The sequence below is a fragment of the Mugil cephalus genome, chromosome 15 (genome assembly GCF_022458985.1).
Source record: "Mugil cephalus isolate CIBA_MC_2020 chromosome 15, CIBA_Mcephalus_1.1, whole genome shotgun sequence".
In the NCBI taxonomy this organism is placed as follows: domain Eukaryota; kingdom Metazoa; phylum Chordata; class Actinopteri; order Mugiliformes; family Mugilidae; genus Mugil; species Mugil cephalus.
In genome coordinates, this window is record NC_061784.1 from 5,588,170 (window position 1) to 5,606,602 (window position 18,433).

The 18,433-nt window shown below is 41.5% G+C and overlaps 2 protein-coding genes across 3 annotated transcripts; both read left to right on the top strand.

Annotated features, from left to right (window-relative positions):
- Window positions 1-406: 406 nt before the first annotated feature.
- On the top strand, window positions 407-14,508 carry esrra (estrogen-related receptor alpha). 2 transcript variants are annotated; one of them, XM_047606443.1, is made up of 8 exons: window positions 407-640; window positions 2,294-2,396; window positions 7,019-7,402; window positions 8,427-8,543; window positions 8,666-8,779; window positions 9,232-9,399; window positions 9,657-9,926; window positions 10,939-14,508. In XM_047606443.1, exons 3-8 carry the CDS (start codon window positions 7,024-7,026, stop codon window positions 11,190-11,192), a joined length of 1,302 nt encoding a protein of 433 aa, XP_047462399.1. In that variant the 5' UTR covers window positions 407-640; window positions 2,294-2,396; window positions 7,019-7,023; the 3' UTR covers window positions 11,193-14,508. The 2 variants fall into 2 exon arrangements, with proteins under 2 accessions (XP_047462399.1, XP_047462400.1); XM_047606444.1 differs by lacking the exons at window positions 407-640; window positions 2,294-2,396 and adding an exon at window positions 3,159-3,312.
- A 639-nt stretch (window positions 14,509-15,147) lies between these two features.
- Window positions 15,148-18,385, top strand: prdx5 (peroxiredoxin 5). The gene is made up of 6 exons (XM_047606445.1): window positions 15,148-15,464; window positions 16,575-16,709; window positions 16,800-16,931; window positions 17,031-17,069; window positions 17,161-17,225; window positions 18,030-18,385. Exons 1-6 carry the CDS (start codon window positions 15,369-15,371, stop codon window positions 18,133-18,135), a joined length of 573 nt encoding a protein of 190 aa, XP_047462401.1. The 5' UTR covers window positions 15,148-15,368; the 3' UTR covers window positions 18,136-18,385.
- Window positions 18,386-18,433: the final 48 nt, after the last annotated feature.

Here is an 18,433-nt window from a genome sequence, read left to right on the forward strand (position 1 = left end):
AGTCTCGTACGGACGTAACGGAGACACAGCGGACGCAAATCGAGGCAGAGGACGGAGAGGGAGGCACGGGATCCAGAGACGTCACTGACTGCGTCAAACCAGCGCCAGAAAGCTAGAGACAAACCCGGAAGTTGCACTGCCCTGGCTTGGTAAAATAAAACTGTGACTTTTTAAGAAAATACAAGATGTTGTATTTTTCTGAGGATTGTGAGGCGTAATCGCGCAGTCAAGGATAACTCTTTAACAGTAGGTTAACATTTTCTTTTAAGAGCTGTGCAGCTTGAGAAAACCCGAAATGGCTCGTGAGTGGGCTAAGCTTTATTGTGAATTTTTCCTCACCGGATGTTCTTTTTTTCTATTTGAAGTCTTAACGCTGATACTCAAATACAACCTCAGTTGTGGAAGACGAGGGCTGGAATTTGTAACAGCGGTGTACGGAACCGAACAGCCGGGTGAGACACCGTGTCTCCGGTCGTCGTTAGCACCCCACTACACGGTAGCGTCGTGATGCGATGTGAGAGACGCGGAGAGGCTCCGACGGCGCCATTAAATCAGTTCAACCGACAGTGGACCTGCCAGCCGCAAAGACTTGCCTGACTCCAGATTAAAAGGCAACCCTGCGATGTTTTTGCATTTCCCGGTAAGTGTATTTTTTTCAGTCTGCACAGCAGAGCTTGAGCACATAGTGGGTTTAGGCTACTATTAATCCCTTTTTCAGACATGACAGCTGTCTCAACTGTAGCCTGATGTGCATGCACGGTTCGTCAGGCAGAGCTGTAAGTTCTGCCTGGTATTGGGGGTAGGGGCCACCGGTCGCTGAATAAATAGTTTGCAGCCTACATTGTGTAATAATTTGCAACACATGTCCCTTGTCCAGCTTACAGCCCACTTATATGTGACCTCACAAGACTAATTCACATCTTAATAAATCCTTCGCGCAATGGTTAACGCTCCAGTCACCCAGAAACCCACCGAGCATGTCCCAATAAACTGGATGAAAATGAACATCGCAGGACCATGTTTAAATCAGGTGCGGAGGATAATTGTCCTGCTGTGTCTCACCGCATGTCCTTACTTAAAATGCAAGTCCTGCATGGACAGACAGCACCGGGCTCTTCTTCAACTGTTCACACTTTTTTTTCCGCTATGCATTTTAATCTCCCGGAGTTATACTTCTCTCCGCTTTAACACACTGAACTATGTAGCCCAAGTCACCGAGCCTACTAGACCAGGATTGAGATCACTGATCTTGAAGCGTAATCCACTTTGGCAATTAACCTTTCACCGGTACGAGATCAGTAGGCAAGGTCACCCCTGGGTGCTGTTCTCGGCGCCTCCACGGTGCGCCGCATTTAAAACCCTCAAACTGAGTTCACAGTCTGTGTGATGCATTGTCAGCGACAGAGACCACTGGCTGCCCCTGGCAGATAATAAGAAAGCTCTAAACCACCTACGATGCTTGACTTTTTAGTCAGAGTGCAGTCAGATTTACATTTATTCCAATTAACTAAAGTTGAATTTATGCCAGCAGCCAATCTTTGCTCACTGAAACGTCACTTGAATGAAGTTGTCATATCTTATCACTTCCAAATCATGTGAGCAAAGCATCCTACTTTGTTACCACATATTGCAATGTCGTTGCTCAAGGTTGAAATTGCTTTAAAAACTCCTCTTGCCCAAGTCATTTAATGTCCAAATCCAGAGTCATATTTCTATTTTAACAATGAACTGAAACAATGTTTCATGTATAGTTTGAAATCAAAAGTAGCCTTTTTAATTATTTACAAAGAGTTATCACCAAACTTCAGCTTATGACTTTGTATGACTGTGAAACAAGGTGTTGGCTTTACTCTCTGTCTGTCCTTCAAGCATTCCTGTGACTGTGACCTTTGGAGTGTGTCACGCAGCATAAGGGGGAGGGTACTCGAGCGGCGTGCAGAGATCTGAATAGATACAGTGGGTTATGTATTTTTTAAAAGATTTATTTCTGTTAGTTTTAGGTGCACCTGCCTCATTATATGAGAAATAAAAGTACCTGCACTGTATAGTGTATGCTCTCTGTGCCATGTGTTAAGATTAGCGCTGTTATTACCGTCAAGATTCTTGTAATCATTTAATAGGTACAACATGTTCTCGCACATCATGGGCATAATTAGGCTGGACGTAGTGTAGACTGCTTGTCAGTCTTGGACCATTGCAATTGATAATGGAAGGTTAACGTGAAAAGTAATGGCTTTGGCTTGGCTGCAAGTTCAGTGACAAAACTCGAAGAACTTTTTTTCTTACTTTGCAGGTGTCGTGATAGCCACAGACTTCAACCCACAGTAATTGCACATCACTGAGCTGCCATAGAGACCGAGGGATATATTGGCTTTAAACTCCAGTTCACCAAACAGGTAAGCTATTATCAATACTAACTTCACCATTAGGAAACGCTGGAGTGATATGGAAGAAGAAATGCGGCAAAGCAGCAACTTCAGTGCATGCACACACACACACACACACACACACACACACACACACACACTCTCACTCACTCACACTTCCACATACACACGCACGTTCCTCTGTTGTCTGAAAGCATAGTGCAGTAGTGCATGGAAACATGAAAGAAGGTTGTGTAGGCTATGATTGTGAAGTGAAAAATGAGGGGCAAGTAATGGACAGAGGAGAGGAATAGTGGTATGGATCAGTGTTATAATATCCACAATGTTGGGGAAACAAAAAGCTGCATGTGGCAATACAAATTAGGTCATTTTGTGGAGCCTGTTAAAATAATAGTACTCATCATTTGAATTAGAGTCAAAGTTTGCGATTTATCTCTTGGACTCTGACAGGACAAACGAGAGAGTATAGAGATTTTGGATTAATGGCTAATAATATGCTGATATTCATAATTCCAACTATGCTCATTGACTTGGTCACTATCAGGTTTACATTTATGAATGCCATATTCTTCCCAGGTCATCTTTTAACAAATACAATTTGGGATGTTCCTCCATTATAAAGAGCAATCTAAATCCCCAGTACAAACGTCAAGCCCACAGGAATCAAAACAAATGCTTGCCATTAGCCAGATAATTGAAACAGGCTTTTGTCAAATGAAGTTAAAGTGTTTCTAAACTGCTGCTTGACTGCTACACTAGCTCCATCCTTTATCATCTAGCAGCTGTTAGGGAAAGCAGACAGTAAGCCAGTCCGGCCCATCCCAACACACAGCCAACACGAGCTATAGCAAGGAGCGGATTCTCTCTCCAGCCTGTACCATGATAGAGACTTAAGGATAAGTGCTGGACTAGTCACTGCTGTCAGGTAAGAGGCAGCCTGGTCCGGGTTAGAGGGACAAAAATAAACCTCGGCTCCGGGAGAGCTGGGCTGTCAGGATTAACGCTAGTTAGCTCAGTTAGCTTAGTTAGCTCAGTGCAGCTAACCTACAGCAACCATAATGTATCTGCTAATGCTAACGCCGCTTCAAACACGCTGGCATTAGTTTACAGTAAACACACAGCGCGTTTCTGTTGTCGAGTTTAGTAAATAACAGAGCAATTTAACCACCCCAGTCACGGTGCACACACTGTTAAACTCGTTTTAATCGAAGCAGCTAGTGACCACTGAGCTACCGTCGCCTGCTTTTTAACGTTGTTGAAGCTGGTGTTCCTCATTTGGTAAAGAAAGCAGATGTCGAAGTGGCCAGCGTTGCACATGGTAAGGGACTTGGTGGTCTGCTTAAACCCCGAGAAAAGAGAGGAAAACAAACGGGTTCGCGATGTTAATTGTTGAGTTAACAGGGTGATGACTGAGCCGTTCACAGATCTTTTCAAAGTCACTCCAGGTAAGGTAAACTTTAAACCGGGTAGGTTTACTGTGACCTCCTTACCGCTTGCCAAACAGTGCTCATATCCACAGGGGACAAACTCCAAAGAAAGTGTATGCCAGCAACTATAGGACTGGGTTATCGACTGTAGCAATAAATATGATAAGGACCTCAGTATACACGGAGCAGGTATCAAGCTTGTCTCTGGTCTTGAACATTTTGCCACTCCATTTCATCATGATACTGTAACATATATAACATATGGTGTGCATGAAAAGCACATGCTATACACTGTGTGGGAGTCTGGTTCAGCTTTCCTCATAGTATATATGCCATGTGACACCCCCTCAATTCTTTTCATTCATTAGCTTTTGAACCCTGGTTAATGGGCTTGATATCGAACAGCTTCGATCGCCTTCAAGACATATTTTAATTCACATGTAGTGACAAACGATGGGTGGTGTGTGACGATTGTGATGTAATGTGAAAATGTACTTGGATTTGAGTCCTTCATCAAAAACATCTCTTGTCAACAACTGGATAATCTATCAAATACTACACATTCATGGCTATTGGGCAGTCCACAGCGTAGATCAAGAGTCAGTACTGGGTAGTTATTGATTATATCCCATGAAGTCACAAAGTGTTGACTGATAATTAATGTGTTTAGAGACTTCATCTGCTACGGAGAAAGTAAATAAAGCAGGAAATTAATGGCCGGATCGCTTGTTCCATTAATCCCCGCAAATGTCACTATTTAATCTCCTCTCCATATATACTGTAAAGTAAATACCAAGAGAAGAACATTTTATCAGTTATGTCAAACACCCACAGGTTGGGCAAGGGATCGGAGCGGTGACACCATTACAAACAATGCATTTAAAATGCTGCAGCATTTTGCAAGTTTAGATGCTGCAAATGGATCATCAGTAATAATGAAAGAACAAGACTGGGGGAAAATTTCTTGTTAGTTACAGGCGATTGTCAGTATGTGCGTCAGTCACTTACAGGTCTGGGTTTAGGCTCTTCCAGGCTACAGAGATCTCATCTCACTGTCCTTATACAGTGATCTATTAAGTTGAGACAAGAGCACAATCATTCAAGTAAGGTTCTACTTTAATTTACTTGCTGATGAGTTGAAGCCTGGGGACACACATGGCACTGACTACAGTACATTACTCGATTACTTTCTTCCCATCACTGAAGTGCTGTTTGTAAAACTTTACAACTGTAGCTGCACATATTTTAGTTTGGCTGTACAGTTCAGTGATTAACTCTTTTTGATGTTATTATGGTTATGATACAGAATGCACGTTGTACAGCCATGTGGTGAATTAGACAGAGCAGAATGCTGTTGTCGTACTCCCACCTCTTTGTTCATTTGCTCGAAGGCAGGAGACCAGACAGAAGTGCCCATATTTGACATTATGTGTAGAGGAAATGTGGTTGTTTTTGAGATAATTCTCTCATTTGTAAAAGATGTAGTGTGCGGTCAACACAATAACATTTGGCAATAGGACTAAAGTACTGGAAGCATAAAAGCATAAAAACAAATTTACTTTAGAGTACCTAGCTCTTCAGATTGGCATTGGGGTTGGAGGTGTACGCTCACTCAGGAAATGAAATCTCCTTTTTCATTTTTTGTTGAAAACACTTTTATTTCTTCCAAATTGTGCTCTTGGGAATCATTTTGAATGACTTCAATTTAATCACAAAGCCTTTGTGTATTGCATCGGGATATTTAAACTTTGCTGCCGTTCGATTTTCAAATTTGTGGCAATCTTGACAATGGCTTATCATGGGTTAAGAGTGAACCGCATACTATACAGCATGCGGTTCTGAAACGATACAATAGATTTCTTCACTTTTAAGAAGTTATGGATGCAATGAGCAGTGCAGTATATTGAGCTCAGTGTTGGGCTCTTATCTGCTTGTGTTTCGATTCAAAAATGTAAGCGTGAATTATCGAACGTTTATGTTGCTGTAATTTGGTTGAGAATCCCTGAAAGTCGTTGGCAGGCCTGTAGGTTACTGCAGTACTCATGCCGCCTTACTTGAACATAAATTACATGTCTGTATAAGGAAGCGTGCCCAGTGACCTTCATCCAGTCACCTTGGCTATTTTAATGACTGGAAATGTGACAGACAAAGACTCAACACAATGAGGGTGGTCGAGGCACTTTTATGGTTTTATTAGAGGCATGAACGGTGCTGGTTTGGTAAATGTGAGTTTGTTTTTGATGGTTTAAAATGCGTAACGACACACAGGCACTTAGTTCTGCCGAAGAGAATAAGCAGATCTTTTGTGATCTATGTGTGCTGATAATGCAAAATCTAAGTGCTTTGCGCAGCCCATGGCCCAAAAAAGAAAAGGAACATTATCTCAGTATGAAGTAATAACAAGCTCACTGGTTAATAGTTTAGTAAAGATTAGTGGGGCTTTACAGCCGTTGCCCAGAGGCATTATGTGTTCTCCCTGGATGACAACCAGGCCAGCTGCACTCCTGTTCCTCTGGTAGTCCACCACAAGCTCACTGGTTTTACTGATACTGGCCTTAAGGTGATTGTTGTTGCGCCGTGTGATGAAGCTCTTTATCAGTTCCCTGTACTCCTCAATAAAAATAGTCTCTAAGAGGAGGCATTCTGTTTCTCGACTTGAAATAGTTCTCTGGAATCGGTCATGTCGATTTAATTAGAACTTAATACCTTTTAATTAAATCTCTTCGCAGTTTGCACAACAAATAGAGTTAAACACAAGTCTGGACAGACATGGATCTGAATTGAAACTTGACTGACTGCCAGAGACACACAACGGCAAGGCATTCTTTCTACCTTTTCACAGCATTATTTATTTGAATTCTATTAAGGTATGTCATGGACCCTGATTTCTTCTAGTCACTGTGTTTACACTCAAACCATCCTACGTCCCACGCACGACTGCAAACAACAATCACCGGTATAAAGGCTTGACGTCAGGGACTGGAGCCCATCATGGGACACCCTAACTATAGACTCATAAACAATCTAAAAATGTCAGAGTGCATACACCTGACCCACGGAAGTGTAGTAAAAGAGAGATTTTGGTCGTCAGCAGATGGTAAGATAACAAGTCTAACATGGGAAAAGAATTCCGAATAAGGTACGACAACATTATTTATTTTAATTTGTTATTTATTTGACTTCTCCTATTTTGTTTCCCTCCAGGCAACATGTCTTCCCGAGAGCGACGGTCAGATGTCTACATAAAGGCAGAACCGAGCAGTCCAGAGGGAGGTGGCGGAGGTCGGACGAGCCCAGGCGGGGCCTCCTCAGACTCTTCTCAAAGCGGAGGTGGGGGAACCAGAGGAGATGGCGCTAAACGATACTCCCCGCCGCTGTACACGCCAGCTCTGCGTTGCCACTTCAAAGATGAGGGTGGTGACGGGGCAGAGGAGGGCTCCACTGGAAATGGAGCAGGACGATGCAAGTACGCCCTCAGCACGCTGCCCAAGAGGCTGTGTCTAGTATGTGGGGATGTGGCATCGGGGTACCACTACGGCGTAGCGTCATGCGAGGCCTGCAAAGCGTTCTTTAAGAGAACCATTCAAGGTGAGTGTTGTGATTTTGCATTTCACTTGTTTTAAAAATTGTCTTTAAATAATTTAATTAAATTGTTCTAGAATCCTTTACATACAGCGATCAGGCATAACATTATGACCACCTTCCTAATATTGTATAGGTCTACCTTGTGCCTCCAAAACAGTTGGGGCTCATCAGAGAATGGACATGGACCTTCTGAGGGTGTCCTCTGGTGTCTGGAAACACAATTAGTGGGGGTCTTTGGGTCCTGTGGGTTGAGGGGAGGGGCCTCTGTGGATCATCACACAGATACTTGATCAGTTTGGGATCTAGTAGATTTGGAGGCCAGGTCAACACCTTGTGCTGTATCCTGCTGGGGATGTGTCATTGCTATGGGGTGGGTGTTACATGTCTCAGTAACATCCACATGAATGCCAGGTCCAGTAGTTTGACAGCAGAACATTGAATTGTCACAAGATGGTCAATGTTATTTACTTGTTATCCTGTAACTGGTTTTAATGTTGTGTCTATAATCTATATATTTTCTCAGAGAGAATAACGGGAAGTTTATCGCACCTGTGTGAAGTTTTGGTGTAGCTGGAGTTTAGAGCGTTGAATATGGGATCATAACAAGATTACCTTTAATGCTTCTGGTTCTAGTCATATAAAATAGACTTTCTTTATCTCTAATCTGAAATATCTTGGGTAAAAAAGAAGGCAAGAGTAACTAAGAACCCACATCTCATCCTCATGGTGTTGTTCTTTGTTATGGTTCAATACACAGTCACTTGGTACCTGTAACTACCACATTTAGTCCACGGTGGTCTGTAAACAAAACCTTTGGAGCTGATCTGCTGTCTGTATTTTGGGAAGCTTGGTGTGACTGATGCTTTGGATTGTTCAAACGACCAGAGACTTTTTATGAAACCTAAGAAGGTTGTTTTCAATCATACCACATAATAAACTAGCTATAAAGATTTGAGGATGTACTAACATTTCTATTGCTTTATTATCCAGTGCAGTATGAATTGACATTTTCTCTTCCTCCATGAAGGAAACATCGAGTACAGTTGTCCAGCATCAAATGAGTGCGAGATCACCAAAAGGCGCAGAAAGGCTTGCCAGGCATGCCGCTTTACCAAGTGCCTCAAAGTAGGCATGCTGAAAGAGGGTGAGTGTTCATGATGTTACACAAACTGTGTCCAGTCTTCCATATTCCATCTTGCAATATATTTAAATGTGGCATGTTTAGCCTAAGCTTACTGGTAAAAATCTATCTTCCTCACTATGTAGGAGTTCGTCTCGATAGGGTCAGAGGCGGCAGGCAGAAGTACAAAAGGCGCCCAGAAGTGGAGAATGCAACATACCAGAGTGCCCCTCTACCTCTGACCAAGGAGAGTGAAAAAGGTAGTTTTATGTCAGATGTTTTGTTCTGTGATAGCCCATATGTGCAGTTAAGATTAAGATCTGTTCAATAATTTGCTTTTTTTCAGTGGCAACTATTAGTTACATCATAAATGTTCAACCGCTAAATGAATACACTATATATGACAGTGGGTTCACATTAAAAACTTAGTTTTAATTTTCTGAAAGACTGCAGCTCCTGAGTTACACAAAGGCATCTGTTGTCATAGAAATAATTATGCAGTATGTGGAGTTAAGCAGTTGGGAAGACTCAAGCCTACATTTGAAATAAGGATACGGACATTTGGGAGGATACAGTACATTTAACAGCAGTGATGATTAGAATGGTTTTCTTGAGATAACGACATGAGTTTATGTTTTAGGTATCATTGTATCTGTGGATGTGCAGAAAACGGCTATTAATCCATCGTCTTTGTGTCTGTTTTGTTACATAGGTTCCTCCAACATCATTGTGTCCCACCTTCTAGTAGCAGAGCCAGAAAAGTTATTTGCCATGCCCGACCCTCTGCAGCCTGACACAGCCCAGCGTACGCTCACCACCCTTTGTGACCTTGCTGACCGTGAGCTAGTTGTGATCATCGGCTGGGCCAAACACATTCCTGGTAAGAGGGGCACAGAGAATAAAGAAGGGAAGGGGAGGTGGTCGAGGCATACCAGCAGTGAAAGAGTTCCAGTTAGCGACTCTCGGCGAATCAGAACAAACGTCACTGTAATCATGGTGGACGACCCGTGTGAATCTGATTCTTAAGGCTGAACAATGTGTGAATTAGTCTGGACAAAATACATCCAGTCAAAACTCTGTTATATGACCCCAATAATATGTCCTCTGTATTTAAAGATGTGTCTTTTTCTCCTGCAGGTTTCCTGTCGCTGTCTCTAGCAGACCAGATGTCTGTGCTGCAGTCAGTGTGGCTGGAGGTGCTAGTACTGGGTGTAGCGTATCGCTCGCTCGGCTGTGAGGACGAGGTGGTGTTTGCAGAGGATTTTGTCCTTGATGAGGAGATGTCACGTGTTGCCGGACTGACGGAGCTTAATGCAGCAATTAGCCAACTCGCCCGCCGTTTCCGGGCACTAAACGTTGACCGGGAGGAATTTGTCATGCTAAAAGCCATCGCACTCACTAACTCAGGTACTTACTGCATACTGTGACTGTTACCAGACAGTGATGGAGACATATAGATTGTGCTCACTATTTTAGCAGATCATTTACTCATCTCAGTGTTACATGTTTTTTCATAGTTTACCATATTCAGACCAAAACAAAATGGACTGTGGTTGTGTTGCTGACATAAGTGGAACATTTCTAGTTTTAGGTCGATTTTGGCTCAGTTTTATGACAGTGTTCCTCACCCCCACTAATTCATTATTTGTGGGAACACCGATTACATTATTAGCTTGTTTATTCAGATGGATTTAGAGAAGAGTTGATTGATTCTTGGACTGTCTGTGGTTTGTGTTACTGTAGACTTGCATTAGACTAGTATGACAGGTGTTTGTAATGGTCCATCCTCATTCAATGGAACTCAGCAGCACCATAGGCCTGTTACCAAAAATGACCAAAACACAGAATCCACAGCTCTTCAAATCAGTTTCTTTAAAAAGTGAAATTGGAACCTTCAAGTAGGATGTGTTTAATGTCATGAGATCACATTAGTTTTTACCTAATACTTAGGTTTACAAAGTCAGTTGGGAGAATTTCTTGCACTTGTTTAGAATAAACCTTTTGGTTAATGAGTCCTAATCTAACTGGTGCTGCAAGTAACATCAGTAGTAGAAATATTAAATAAGCTTTTTAGTCTTTAGGCCAGTCCTTTTAACGTGTTAGGATAATGCGTCAGCAGAGAACGGCCCATGACTACAGTACTGCTGGCAGTGTTGGGTGCAGAGACTCTCTAATGGGAAGGCATATCTGCCCAGCCACACACACCGTCCACTTGATGTGGCCTGAGTGGCTGTGGCAAGTTTACCCCACTCATAACCTTTACGTAGACATCCCTTATAGTTCTACTGTTTGTTTTGTAAATGAAAGCTGCCATTAGTTTTTTTTGTTTGTGGTAATTTACTGTTCGTTACGTGAAAAAGCTGAGAAGATTGAAACACCCTAACAAAGCCTTACCCTATGCTCCCCGCTGTTCTGTCAGACTCTGTTTACATCGAGGACATGGAGGCCGTGCAGAAGCTGCGGGACCTCCTCCACCAGGCACTGCTGGAGCTGGAATGTCAGCGGCGCCCAGACGACCCCCAGCGGGCAGGACGTCTCCTTTTAACATTGCCTCTCCTCCGACAGACTGCTGGCCGTGCTCTTACCACCTTCTACAGCATCAAGACTCGTGGCGGTGTACCCATGCACAAACTATTCCTGGAGATGCTTGAAGCCATGATGGACTCTCCTTAGAGAGCAGAGCAGCAGAATTCAAGAGGATACAGAGAAAGACCCAACAGAGATCTAGTCTTCAAGAGCGGATGAGTGGTTTATGAAAAAGGAAAGCTTTTATTATAAAATGAAAAATGAGGAAAGGATCGTTCTCCCCTTTCGGGTACAGGAGGAAAAGAAAATATATTGAGAAAGAAAATCCTTATTTCTTTTTGTTTCTAAATGGGAACTGGCTATGTACAGTAGGATGTAACTGCCAAACTTCAGAGAGAGGCTCCAAGGTCCACGAGTGAAAACATTTTCACATAAATGCCAGAATACGTCGCTGTTTTAACTATTTCATGGCATGTTTCATCCTAGCATTGATCTGCAGTTACTCCACCACTGAAGAACAACATTTAAGAACTCACAAACAGACTGCAGCTTTTGAACATTTTACAGTACTACATTTGCTCATGAAAAGCCATAAAAACATATCTGGTGAGAGGCTGAAGGGTTCGGTACGGGGTCAGATTGAAACGCACATGAAGTGCTTGTATTTACTATAGCTTAGTGTGCCGTTGTAGGCAAATCATAGGAATTACTTGCAATATGTTAAAAGCAATATAATGACTTGGTTATTGTCACGTTCAAATAGAGGATAAAAATGGCAAGACGTCTGTTTGTGTATATGAACCGTTCTTCACTCTTAGGACCCCAAGTGCTGATCATTTTTGAAAAATCTAGCTTCTAGTAGAAACCGCTCTTGGTCAGGCTCGCTAGAGGAGTAGATTGTTGCTCTCTTAAGAGAGTGAAGCAGCAGCACTTTTGGGGTAGAAACGGAGTCCAGAGCCTCTGGTTCAAGTGCAGAATTCTTTATAAAAGGTTGTGCAATTGATAGTCCAGAAAAGCTGCGTATGTAGATTGTGTGCCCATATAACGCTTCACTCGGAAGGGTATACAGTATATACAGACTGGATACAAACAGCATGCAGCAGAAGTGAGTACATCCTCTGCAATGTCACTTAAATGTCAAATGATTCAGAATTATATCACCTTACAGTTACTTTACTTTAAGAACGGAGGAACATCTCTCCAGAAATGTGTGCCACACTGCTGTCCTCCACACCGAGGAGGCTGAGTCATCCGAAAAGTGGATGGACTGAGCATTTGAGAAAATAAAAGATTTGGATCTCAGTGATGAAAGGTTGCACTGACTTTTGTTACTTTGAATCCCTTACAGTTTTATGTAGTTATACACTTATACAACTTTAGAGTTACTGTAAGACGATGCACTGATGAATCCTTTGATGTTAACGTGATGTTGCACAGGGGTGTTGACGCTCTTCTTGTATACTGTAAAGAAAGTGTGCGTTAAACCCATTTGTACATGAAAAATGGCTTCCATACAAACACGAATGAGTTTCTGTGCTGTCAAAACCAATGAGCTACGCCAAGATCAGGAAAGAATGTGACTCTTCGACATTAATGCTAGTGTGGCAACGAGAGTGACTAGAGAAGAACATGCATACGCCTCATCTGCTTTTTTTTATACTACCCTCCTCCACTAGAACCACAGTTTTTGACTTCAGGGACTGTGTGTTCATAATGACAGTCTGTCCTGTTTCATTGGTGGGCTATAATGTGTAACACTAACCTATAAAATTGATAATCTTATGGTGAGATTTTGCTGCATTTTCTGCAGCGGTGAAGAACGTTGCGTGGAAGATTTCTGACGTTTCAGTGCAAGATTTGAAGACTTGTAAGCGCCTGAAATGGGCTCAGGGCAACAAGAAATGACACATATGCAACATCTTCCTTTTGGATGTTGAAACTCGGTCTGGCAACATCCTGAAAGTTGTACTCATTTTGCAGGAGGTTTGTATACTAACCGTATAAGTGATCCATTAACGTAAGCTTACATGCAATGCAAAACTACAGTATCTGATACCAAAATCAGATCCCTAAAAATAATACTTAGTGGCCAAGGGGCCATTAATCTTTTAGCCATGTACAGTTCCATTTAAGAGAAACATGCAATTTATAGTTGATGATAATAAAGCCAGCAGCTGTGATATAAATTCCCCATTGCAATGACATTTGTGCAGCTTACAGTGTACTGAAATTTGTAAAGACTTGAAACTTGCTTTTTCATACAGTTTCCTTTCTAGGATTTAAGGGTATTTTATTGACATTGTGACACACTGTTTGTGGGTTTGGTATTGAAATGAAGCTTTCCATTCAGGATTTATTGAATGCTAGTTGTTTTAATTTTTAAAATGTAAACAGTTGCGTGTTTTCTGAGGCTGATTTATTATTTTAGGGATCAATTTACATGGTTCAATAGATCCGTTGAGGCTACAGAGGGCTACCTCAGGAGGCAGAGTAAGCCAGATGGCCAAATAATTGTGGAGGCACATGTAACACAACTTAAAATTGGATATTGGTTAAAGTGGCTGTTTTGCAGTTGTCCAAGGTTGATTCAGTTTTTATAACTTTTAAAGGTTTATTTGGCAAGTGTCTCATACAGTTGTTACGGTCGAACTGAAAACTGCTAACACACAGGTGCTGTATTAGCAACAGCTAGCACCGTTGAGCAGGCAATATCTGGCAAAATGTGACTCTGATTCACCTGTTTAGTCTTGTTTTCAGAAGTTACAGCTGTTCATGTTCTTCTTTTGCTTTTATTGCGCTATCTGATGTTTTCTAGCCAAATTTGAAACAATAATCACATTTCTGCAAACAAATAGAGGGTCAAATTAGAGCTGTTAATGGTTTCTTTGTATTAATATGGTCATATATGCAAAGGTAGATTTTTCATTAGGTAAGGTAAGGTACGGTTGCTTAGGGTGGAGAGAGGGTCACTTGCGATGTCACTGTTAAAATTATACAGTCATTTTTAGGGACTATTACATACGTGCGCATTAATATAAATGAGCAATACAATAAATTACCAAACCTCACACATTTCCTTGTATAGCCACAGTGTACATTTAACATTGCCAGTTATAATGAAGAATAGCTACTAAACGTTCTATTATTTAGAAGTTCAAATCAATGTTTGTATTTTGAAAGACTATTTAAATGATTAAATTCTATTTTTTACTCAATTTACTGTTGTTTGTTGACACTGCTTTATTTTCTTTGTGTGTGATATTGGCTGTGAATTTCTGTGTGTAGGTTTTCTTTTTGTTGTTGTTGTTGTTCATTTAGATAGAGCAGTTTGATGTCCTTGTCTAAACATGTCCACATTAAAATCACTGTGAAAAAAGTGAGATCCTTCACTGCCTGACGCAAGAGGGGGTGGATTATTGTAGGTGCTTTGTGTTGTGTAATAAATGGACACACCATCACCACACCTCATTGGTCTCATCTCTCCCTGTGAGTGTTTATGCATGTGTATTCGTGTGTTTTGTTTTAGGTGGACGGTACTGTGCTGAAGACTGTTTGAAACATCCAACTTCATTTATTTATTTATTCAGAATTTTGACCCCCATTTTATTTTTTTGTTTCCCCAGTCCTCTTCTGTACATCCCACTGCTGTACACCCCTAATTATTGATGTCCTTCAGCATGGGATATTTCAGAATAAAATAATCCATACAGTTATTAAATTCTGACTATGCAATTAAATAATTTTTCATAACTTTTTGCCCTTCCACTTGGACTACAGCTGTCAGTTACCGACTGGTCGCACTCCGTTTAGGGGAAGTCTCGCTTTTGTGCAACCTGGTTCCGCTACAATGACTTATTAAGACACAAAATGAAAATGAGCCATGCCAAGAGCCATGAAAACTGTTTATTAATATCATCTTTATTATAACTAATAATATTTTTATATATTTTTTACACTACCTTCACTTTGGAGTTGTTTTCCCTTGCTTCCTATTTAATATTTATTTATTTATTTACTTACTTACTTCCTGGCCCTTTCAAATGACTGTTGTGCTTCTGCCCTCAGATTTATCAATCAGTCCCTGGTAATATACTACATCAAACATATGGCTTCTTGCTAGCAGATGGCGCAGTAATTTAGATTTAGCAGGCTTGAATCTGCAAGCTACGTTAAGTCCCAGCGGCCAAACTCAGAAATGTGGGACGCCGCTGCAGGTAAATTTAGAGTGGCACGCAGTTTGTGGTGTAACTGAAAGGAAACAACGCAACACGCAGGCCTGCCGTGGCACTACTTGACGCTAGCAAGCTAAAACAGCCAGCTACAATGCTTTTCATCACATCCTCCCTCATAAAAAGTGCCAGTGTCGTCCGGTGCGTCAGGCTGCTGCACATTTCTCCCGTCTCCAGAATGCCCATTCAGGTAAGGCTCGAAAAAGTTTAGCTAGCGGTAGCTGCACTCCGTGTCCTTGGCAGCGACGTGTGGGTATTTTGCTCTCTAGGAGCTAAATGATACAGTCACATCACTGGTGTCGTGTAGCTAACGGTGCTGTGAATCTGCCCCTCTGAAAGCCGTCGCCATGACAGCCGTTACCAAAGAAAGATGTAGTTTCTAGGCGTCCTGTCGCTAGTTTACCTGCAGCCTTACACCTGTTTAGAGTGTAGCTTACATTTAAAGTAAGCCTCGCTGTCCTTTTTGTGTTTTATACACAGACACTGTTAATGAGTTTTTTTTATTTATTTATAAACTGTGTGGTTAACATTACTCTTCCGTGACTGTCTTGCACACTTCGGTTAATATACATTTGCTCCACCTACATATCTATATGTTTGTCTAGATACACTTTCTGTACCATGACCTCGCAGCAGCTGAGGCGTGCCTCTACTTCTCCATATCTGCCTTGCACAACTTTGCAAGTATTTATTTAAAGTAAAACGAATGCTATCGCTTAAGTTAAATGTATATTTATAAGCGATTGTTAAGCATATTTCGAGCACTCGTTGCGGAAATGTGTGCCACTGAATTGGTACGTTTTATCGGCTTTAAATTTAGCGATTCGGCCATTTTAACCAAATGCATATGTCATGGTTTGTCGCCATCTAGTGGCCAGTAGCAGCCATTTACCTTGTTCGTAATAATCCCTGTTGTTATTAAATGCAATTGTGGCAATAATGTGTTAAATCCTTGTGCATCCACAACTATGATCAGCTATCCACTGTAAAAAATTGATAACTTTTTACATGAGGCATCACCCAAAATCTAGCAATCACATATAATCCATGCAACTGTATCATCACAGTTGCATGGATTGCATGCGGCTGTGTACATGAAATGTTAGCAGCATTTAAAAAGCTCATTGCAGAACGTATTACCAGCCCGCACTGTACAAACTTAAGATACTTCAAGGCTGTGTAACTATGCTGATGGTGGAGAAAATAATAACTACATACTGCTTAATAGTAATATCAACACTTTCAGTGTCCTGCAGGGACAACATTTTTCATATCTTTCTGGCCCCTTCAACCCCATCAGGTTGGTGAGCAACTTCCCTCAGTGGAGGTCCAGGAGGGGGAACCAGGGAACAAGGTGGCGATGGACCAGCTCTTCAAAGGGAAGAAGGGAGTCCTCTTTGCGGTGCCCGGAGCTTTTACACCTGGCTGTTCCAAGGTGATTCCAGACTGTCAGCCAGGCTAACCACGTCTCCTGCACGAGCATATTTTGCATCAGTCAACCTTATGTGTCTCTTGGTGCTTTCAGACTCACCTCCCAGGTTTTGTGCAGCAGGCAGAAGATTTGAAGAGTAAAGGTATACAGGAGGTTGCTTGCGTCTCTGTCAATGATGCATTTGTCATGGCAGCCTGGGGAAAGGAGCATGGAGCAGATGGCAAGGTATGGACTACAACTTTAAATCTTGCATCACACTGCTTGCTAAGAAATGGAAAGGTGCATAATGGAGATTCTTGAAGATGTGCAAACTTTTTTCTGCAGGTTCGAATGCTGGCTGATCCCACTGGAGCATTTACAAAGGTAAAACTTAATATCTGGTCTAAGCCAGTTCTGTTTTCATTGAGTTTTATGACTGTACGTTCTCATTGTGATCTTTCTCTCTGCTTGTTAGGCAGTTGACTTGCTGCTTGACAGTGATCAGATTGTGCAGGTTCTTGGAAACAAGCGCTCCAAGAGGTACTGGTTTTGTCAGTTTCATTTGGGCAATAATAGATAGATGACATGTGTCTTTAAGCAATTTGGATGGCGTCACTCCTGGTTGTGCTGGGTAGTGCTAACCCAGAAACCAGCCTAGACTTCCCCACCCACAAATTTTTATTGGTGTGGTGTTGCTCTGTGGGGAACTGATGCCCTGGCAAATGTCTGCCAGGCAGGTCAAATTGTTTGGGTGGACTTCATGAGATAATGGACAGAAGAGTAACAGTGACATGGTCACACGTGGTTTCTAAGCATTGTAGATTTGAATTTGTTTACAGCAGGAAGGCTCTGATTGGTTGCAGGATTATACAATTACGCAGATTTTTTTGTATTCTGTATGAGCTGAAACACCCATAATAAAATCCAAATGGTGTGTTACTGGACTCATATTCTGACTAAAAGACTAAGTAGGTGCGCCCAGCTTTTTTTATTTTAATTTAGAAATAAAATATAAAACGTACTTTTCATGAGTTACATTTCTTTTTTCACTGTCTATGAAAATGCAAAGTGATGATTTATTGGTGTCAAAAGTCCATTCAAAGAGCACTAAAGAGAGAAAGGAGTTATTTCACTCTTGAGTTTTGTTTAATTATTTACTTATTATTTATTTCAATTACTCTACCACTGAATTCTTTCTGGTGCAAAGGTCAGTGAAACAATATGTATTCGTAGAATAGGTCGCTTCTTTCACTCAGGCGTCTACAGATCACTATTAGCTCTGTGTCTTTTTAATTGATAATAATGATTCTGGTTTAACCAAATGTGTATTTGTTCTTGTGTCAGATATTCTATGTTGGTGGAAGATGGAGTTGTAAAGAAGATCAATGTGGAGCCTGATGGCACCGGACTCACCTGCAGCCTGGCTTCCAACATTCTGTCTGAGCTCTAGACTAATTCCCAGTTTACGATACCAGACCGCACACCCTAAGTTACTGTGAGATTTGCACTTATACAGCCTAGAACAAACCTGTAAAAGCTTTCTCCTCTTTCCAAAAACGGATGCAAATGTTAAGTATCAGAAGCTCGGCTGAAAGGTCAACTAATGCGCACAACTACAATATGAATGGCAACCCTGAGAACAGTGCATCCATCTATGTATAATGTTAATGATGAGTAAATAAAATTCACCCTGAAAGCAACAACCAGTGTTTTACTGTTATATGCATTCATTATAATACAGCAGTTGA

What these genes read in the sequence shown, in the direction of transcription:
- esrra (XM_047606443.1), top strand. Translation starts at nt 7,024, where the DNA reads ATGTCTTCCCGAGAGCGACGGTCAGATGTCTACATAAAGGCAGAACCG. An exon ending in CTTTAAGAGAACCATTCAAG is followed by an intron (nt 7,403 to 8,426) that starts GTGAGTGTTGTG and finishes TCCTCCATGAAG; the next exon opens with GAAACATCGAGTACAGTTGT. An exon ending in CTGGGCCAAACACATTCCTG is followed by an intron (nt 9,400 to 9,656) that starts GTAAGAGGGGCA and finishes TTTCTCCTGCAG; the next exon opens with GTTTCCTGTCGCTGTCTCTA.
- prdx5 (XM_047606445.1), top strand. Translation starts at nt 15,369, where the DNA reads ATGCTTTTCATCACATCCTCCCTCATAAAAAGTGCCAGTGTCGTCCGG. An exon ending in TTACACCTGGCTGTTCCAAG is followed by an intron (nt 16,710 to 16,799) that starts GTGATTCCAGAC and finishes TGGTGCTTTCAG; the next exon opens with ACTCACCTCCCAGGTTTTGT. An exon ending in CCACTGGAGCATTTACAAAG is followed by an intron (nt 17,070 to 17,160) that starts GTAAAACTTAAT and finishes TCTGCTTGTTAG; the next exon opens with GCAGTTGACTTGCTGCTTGA.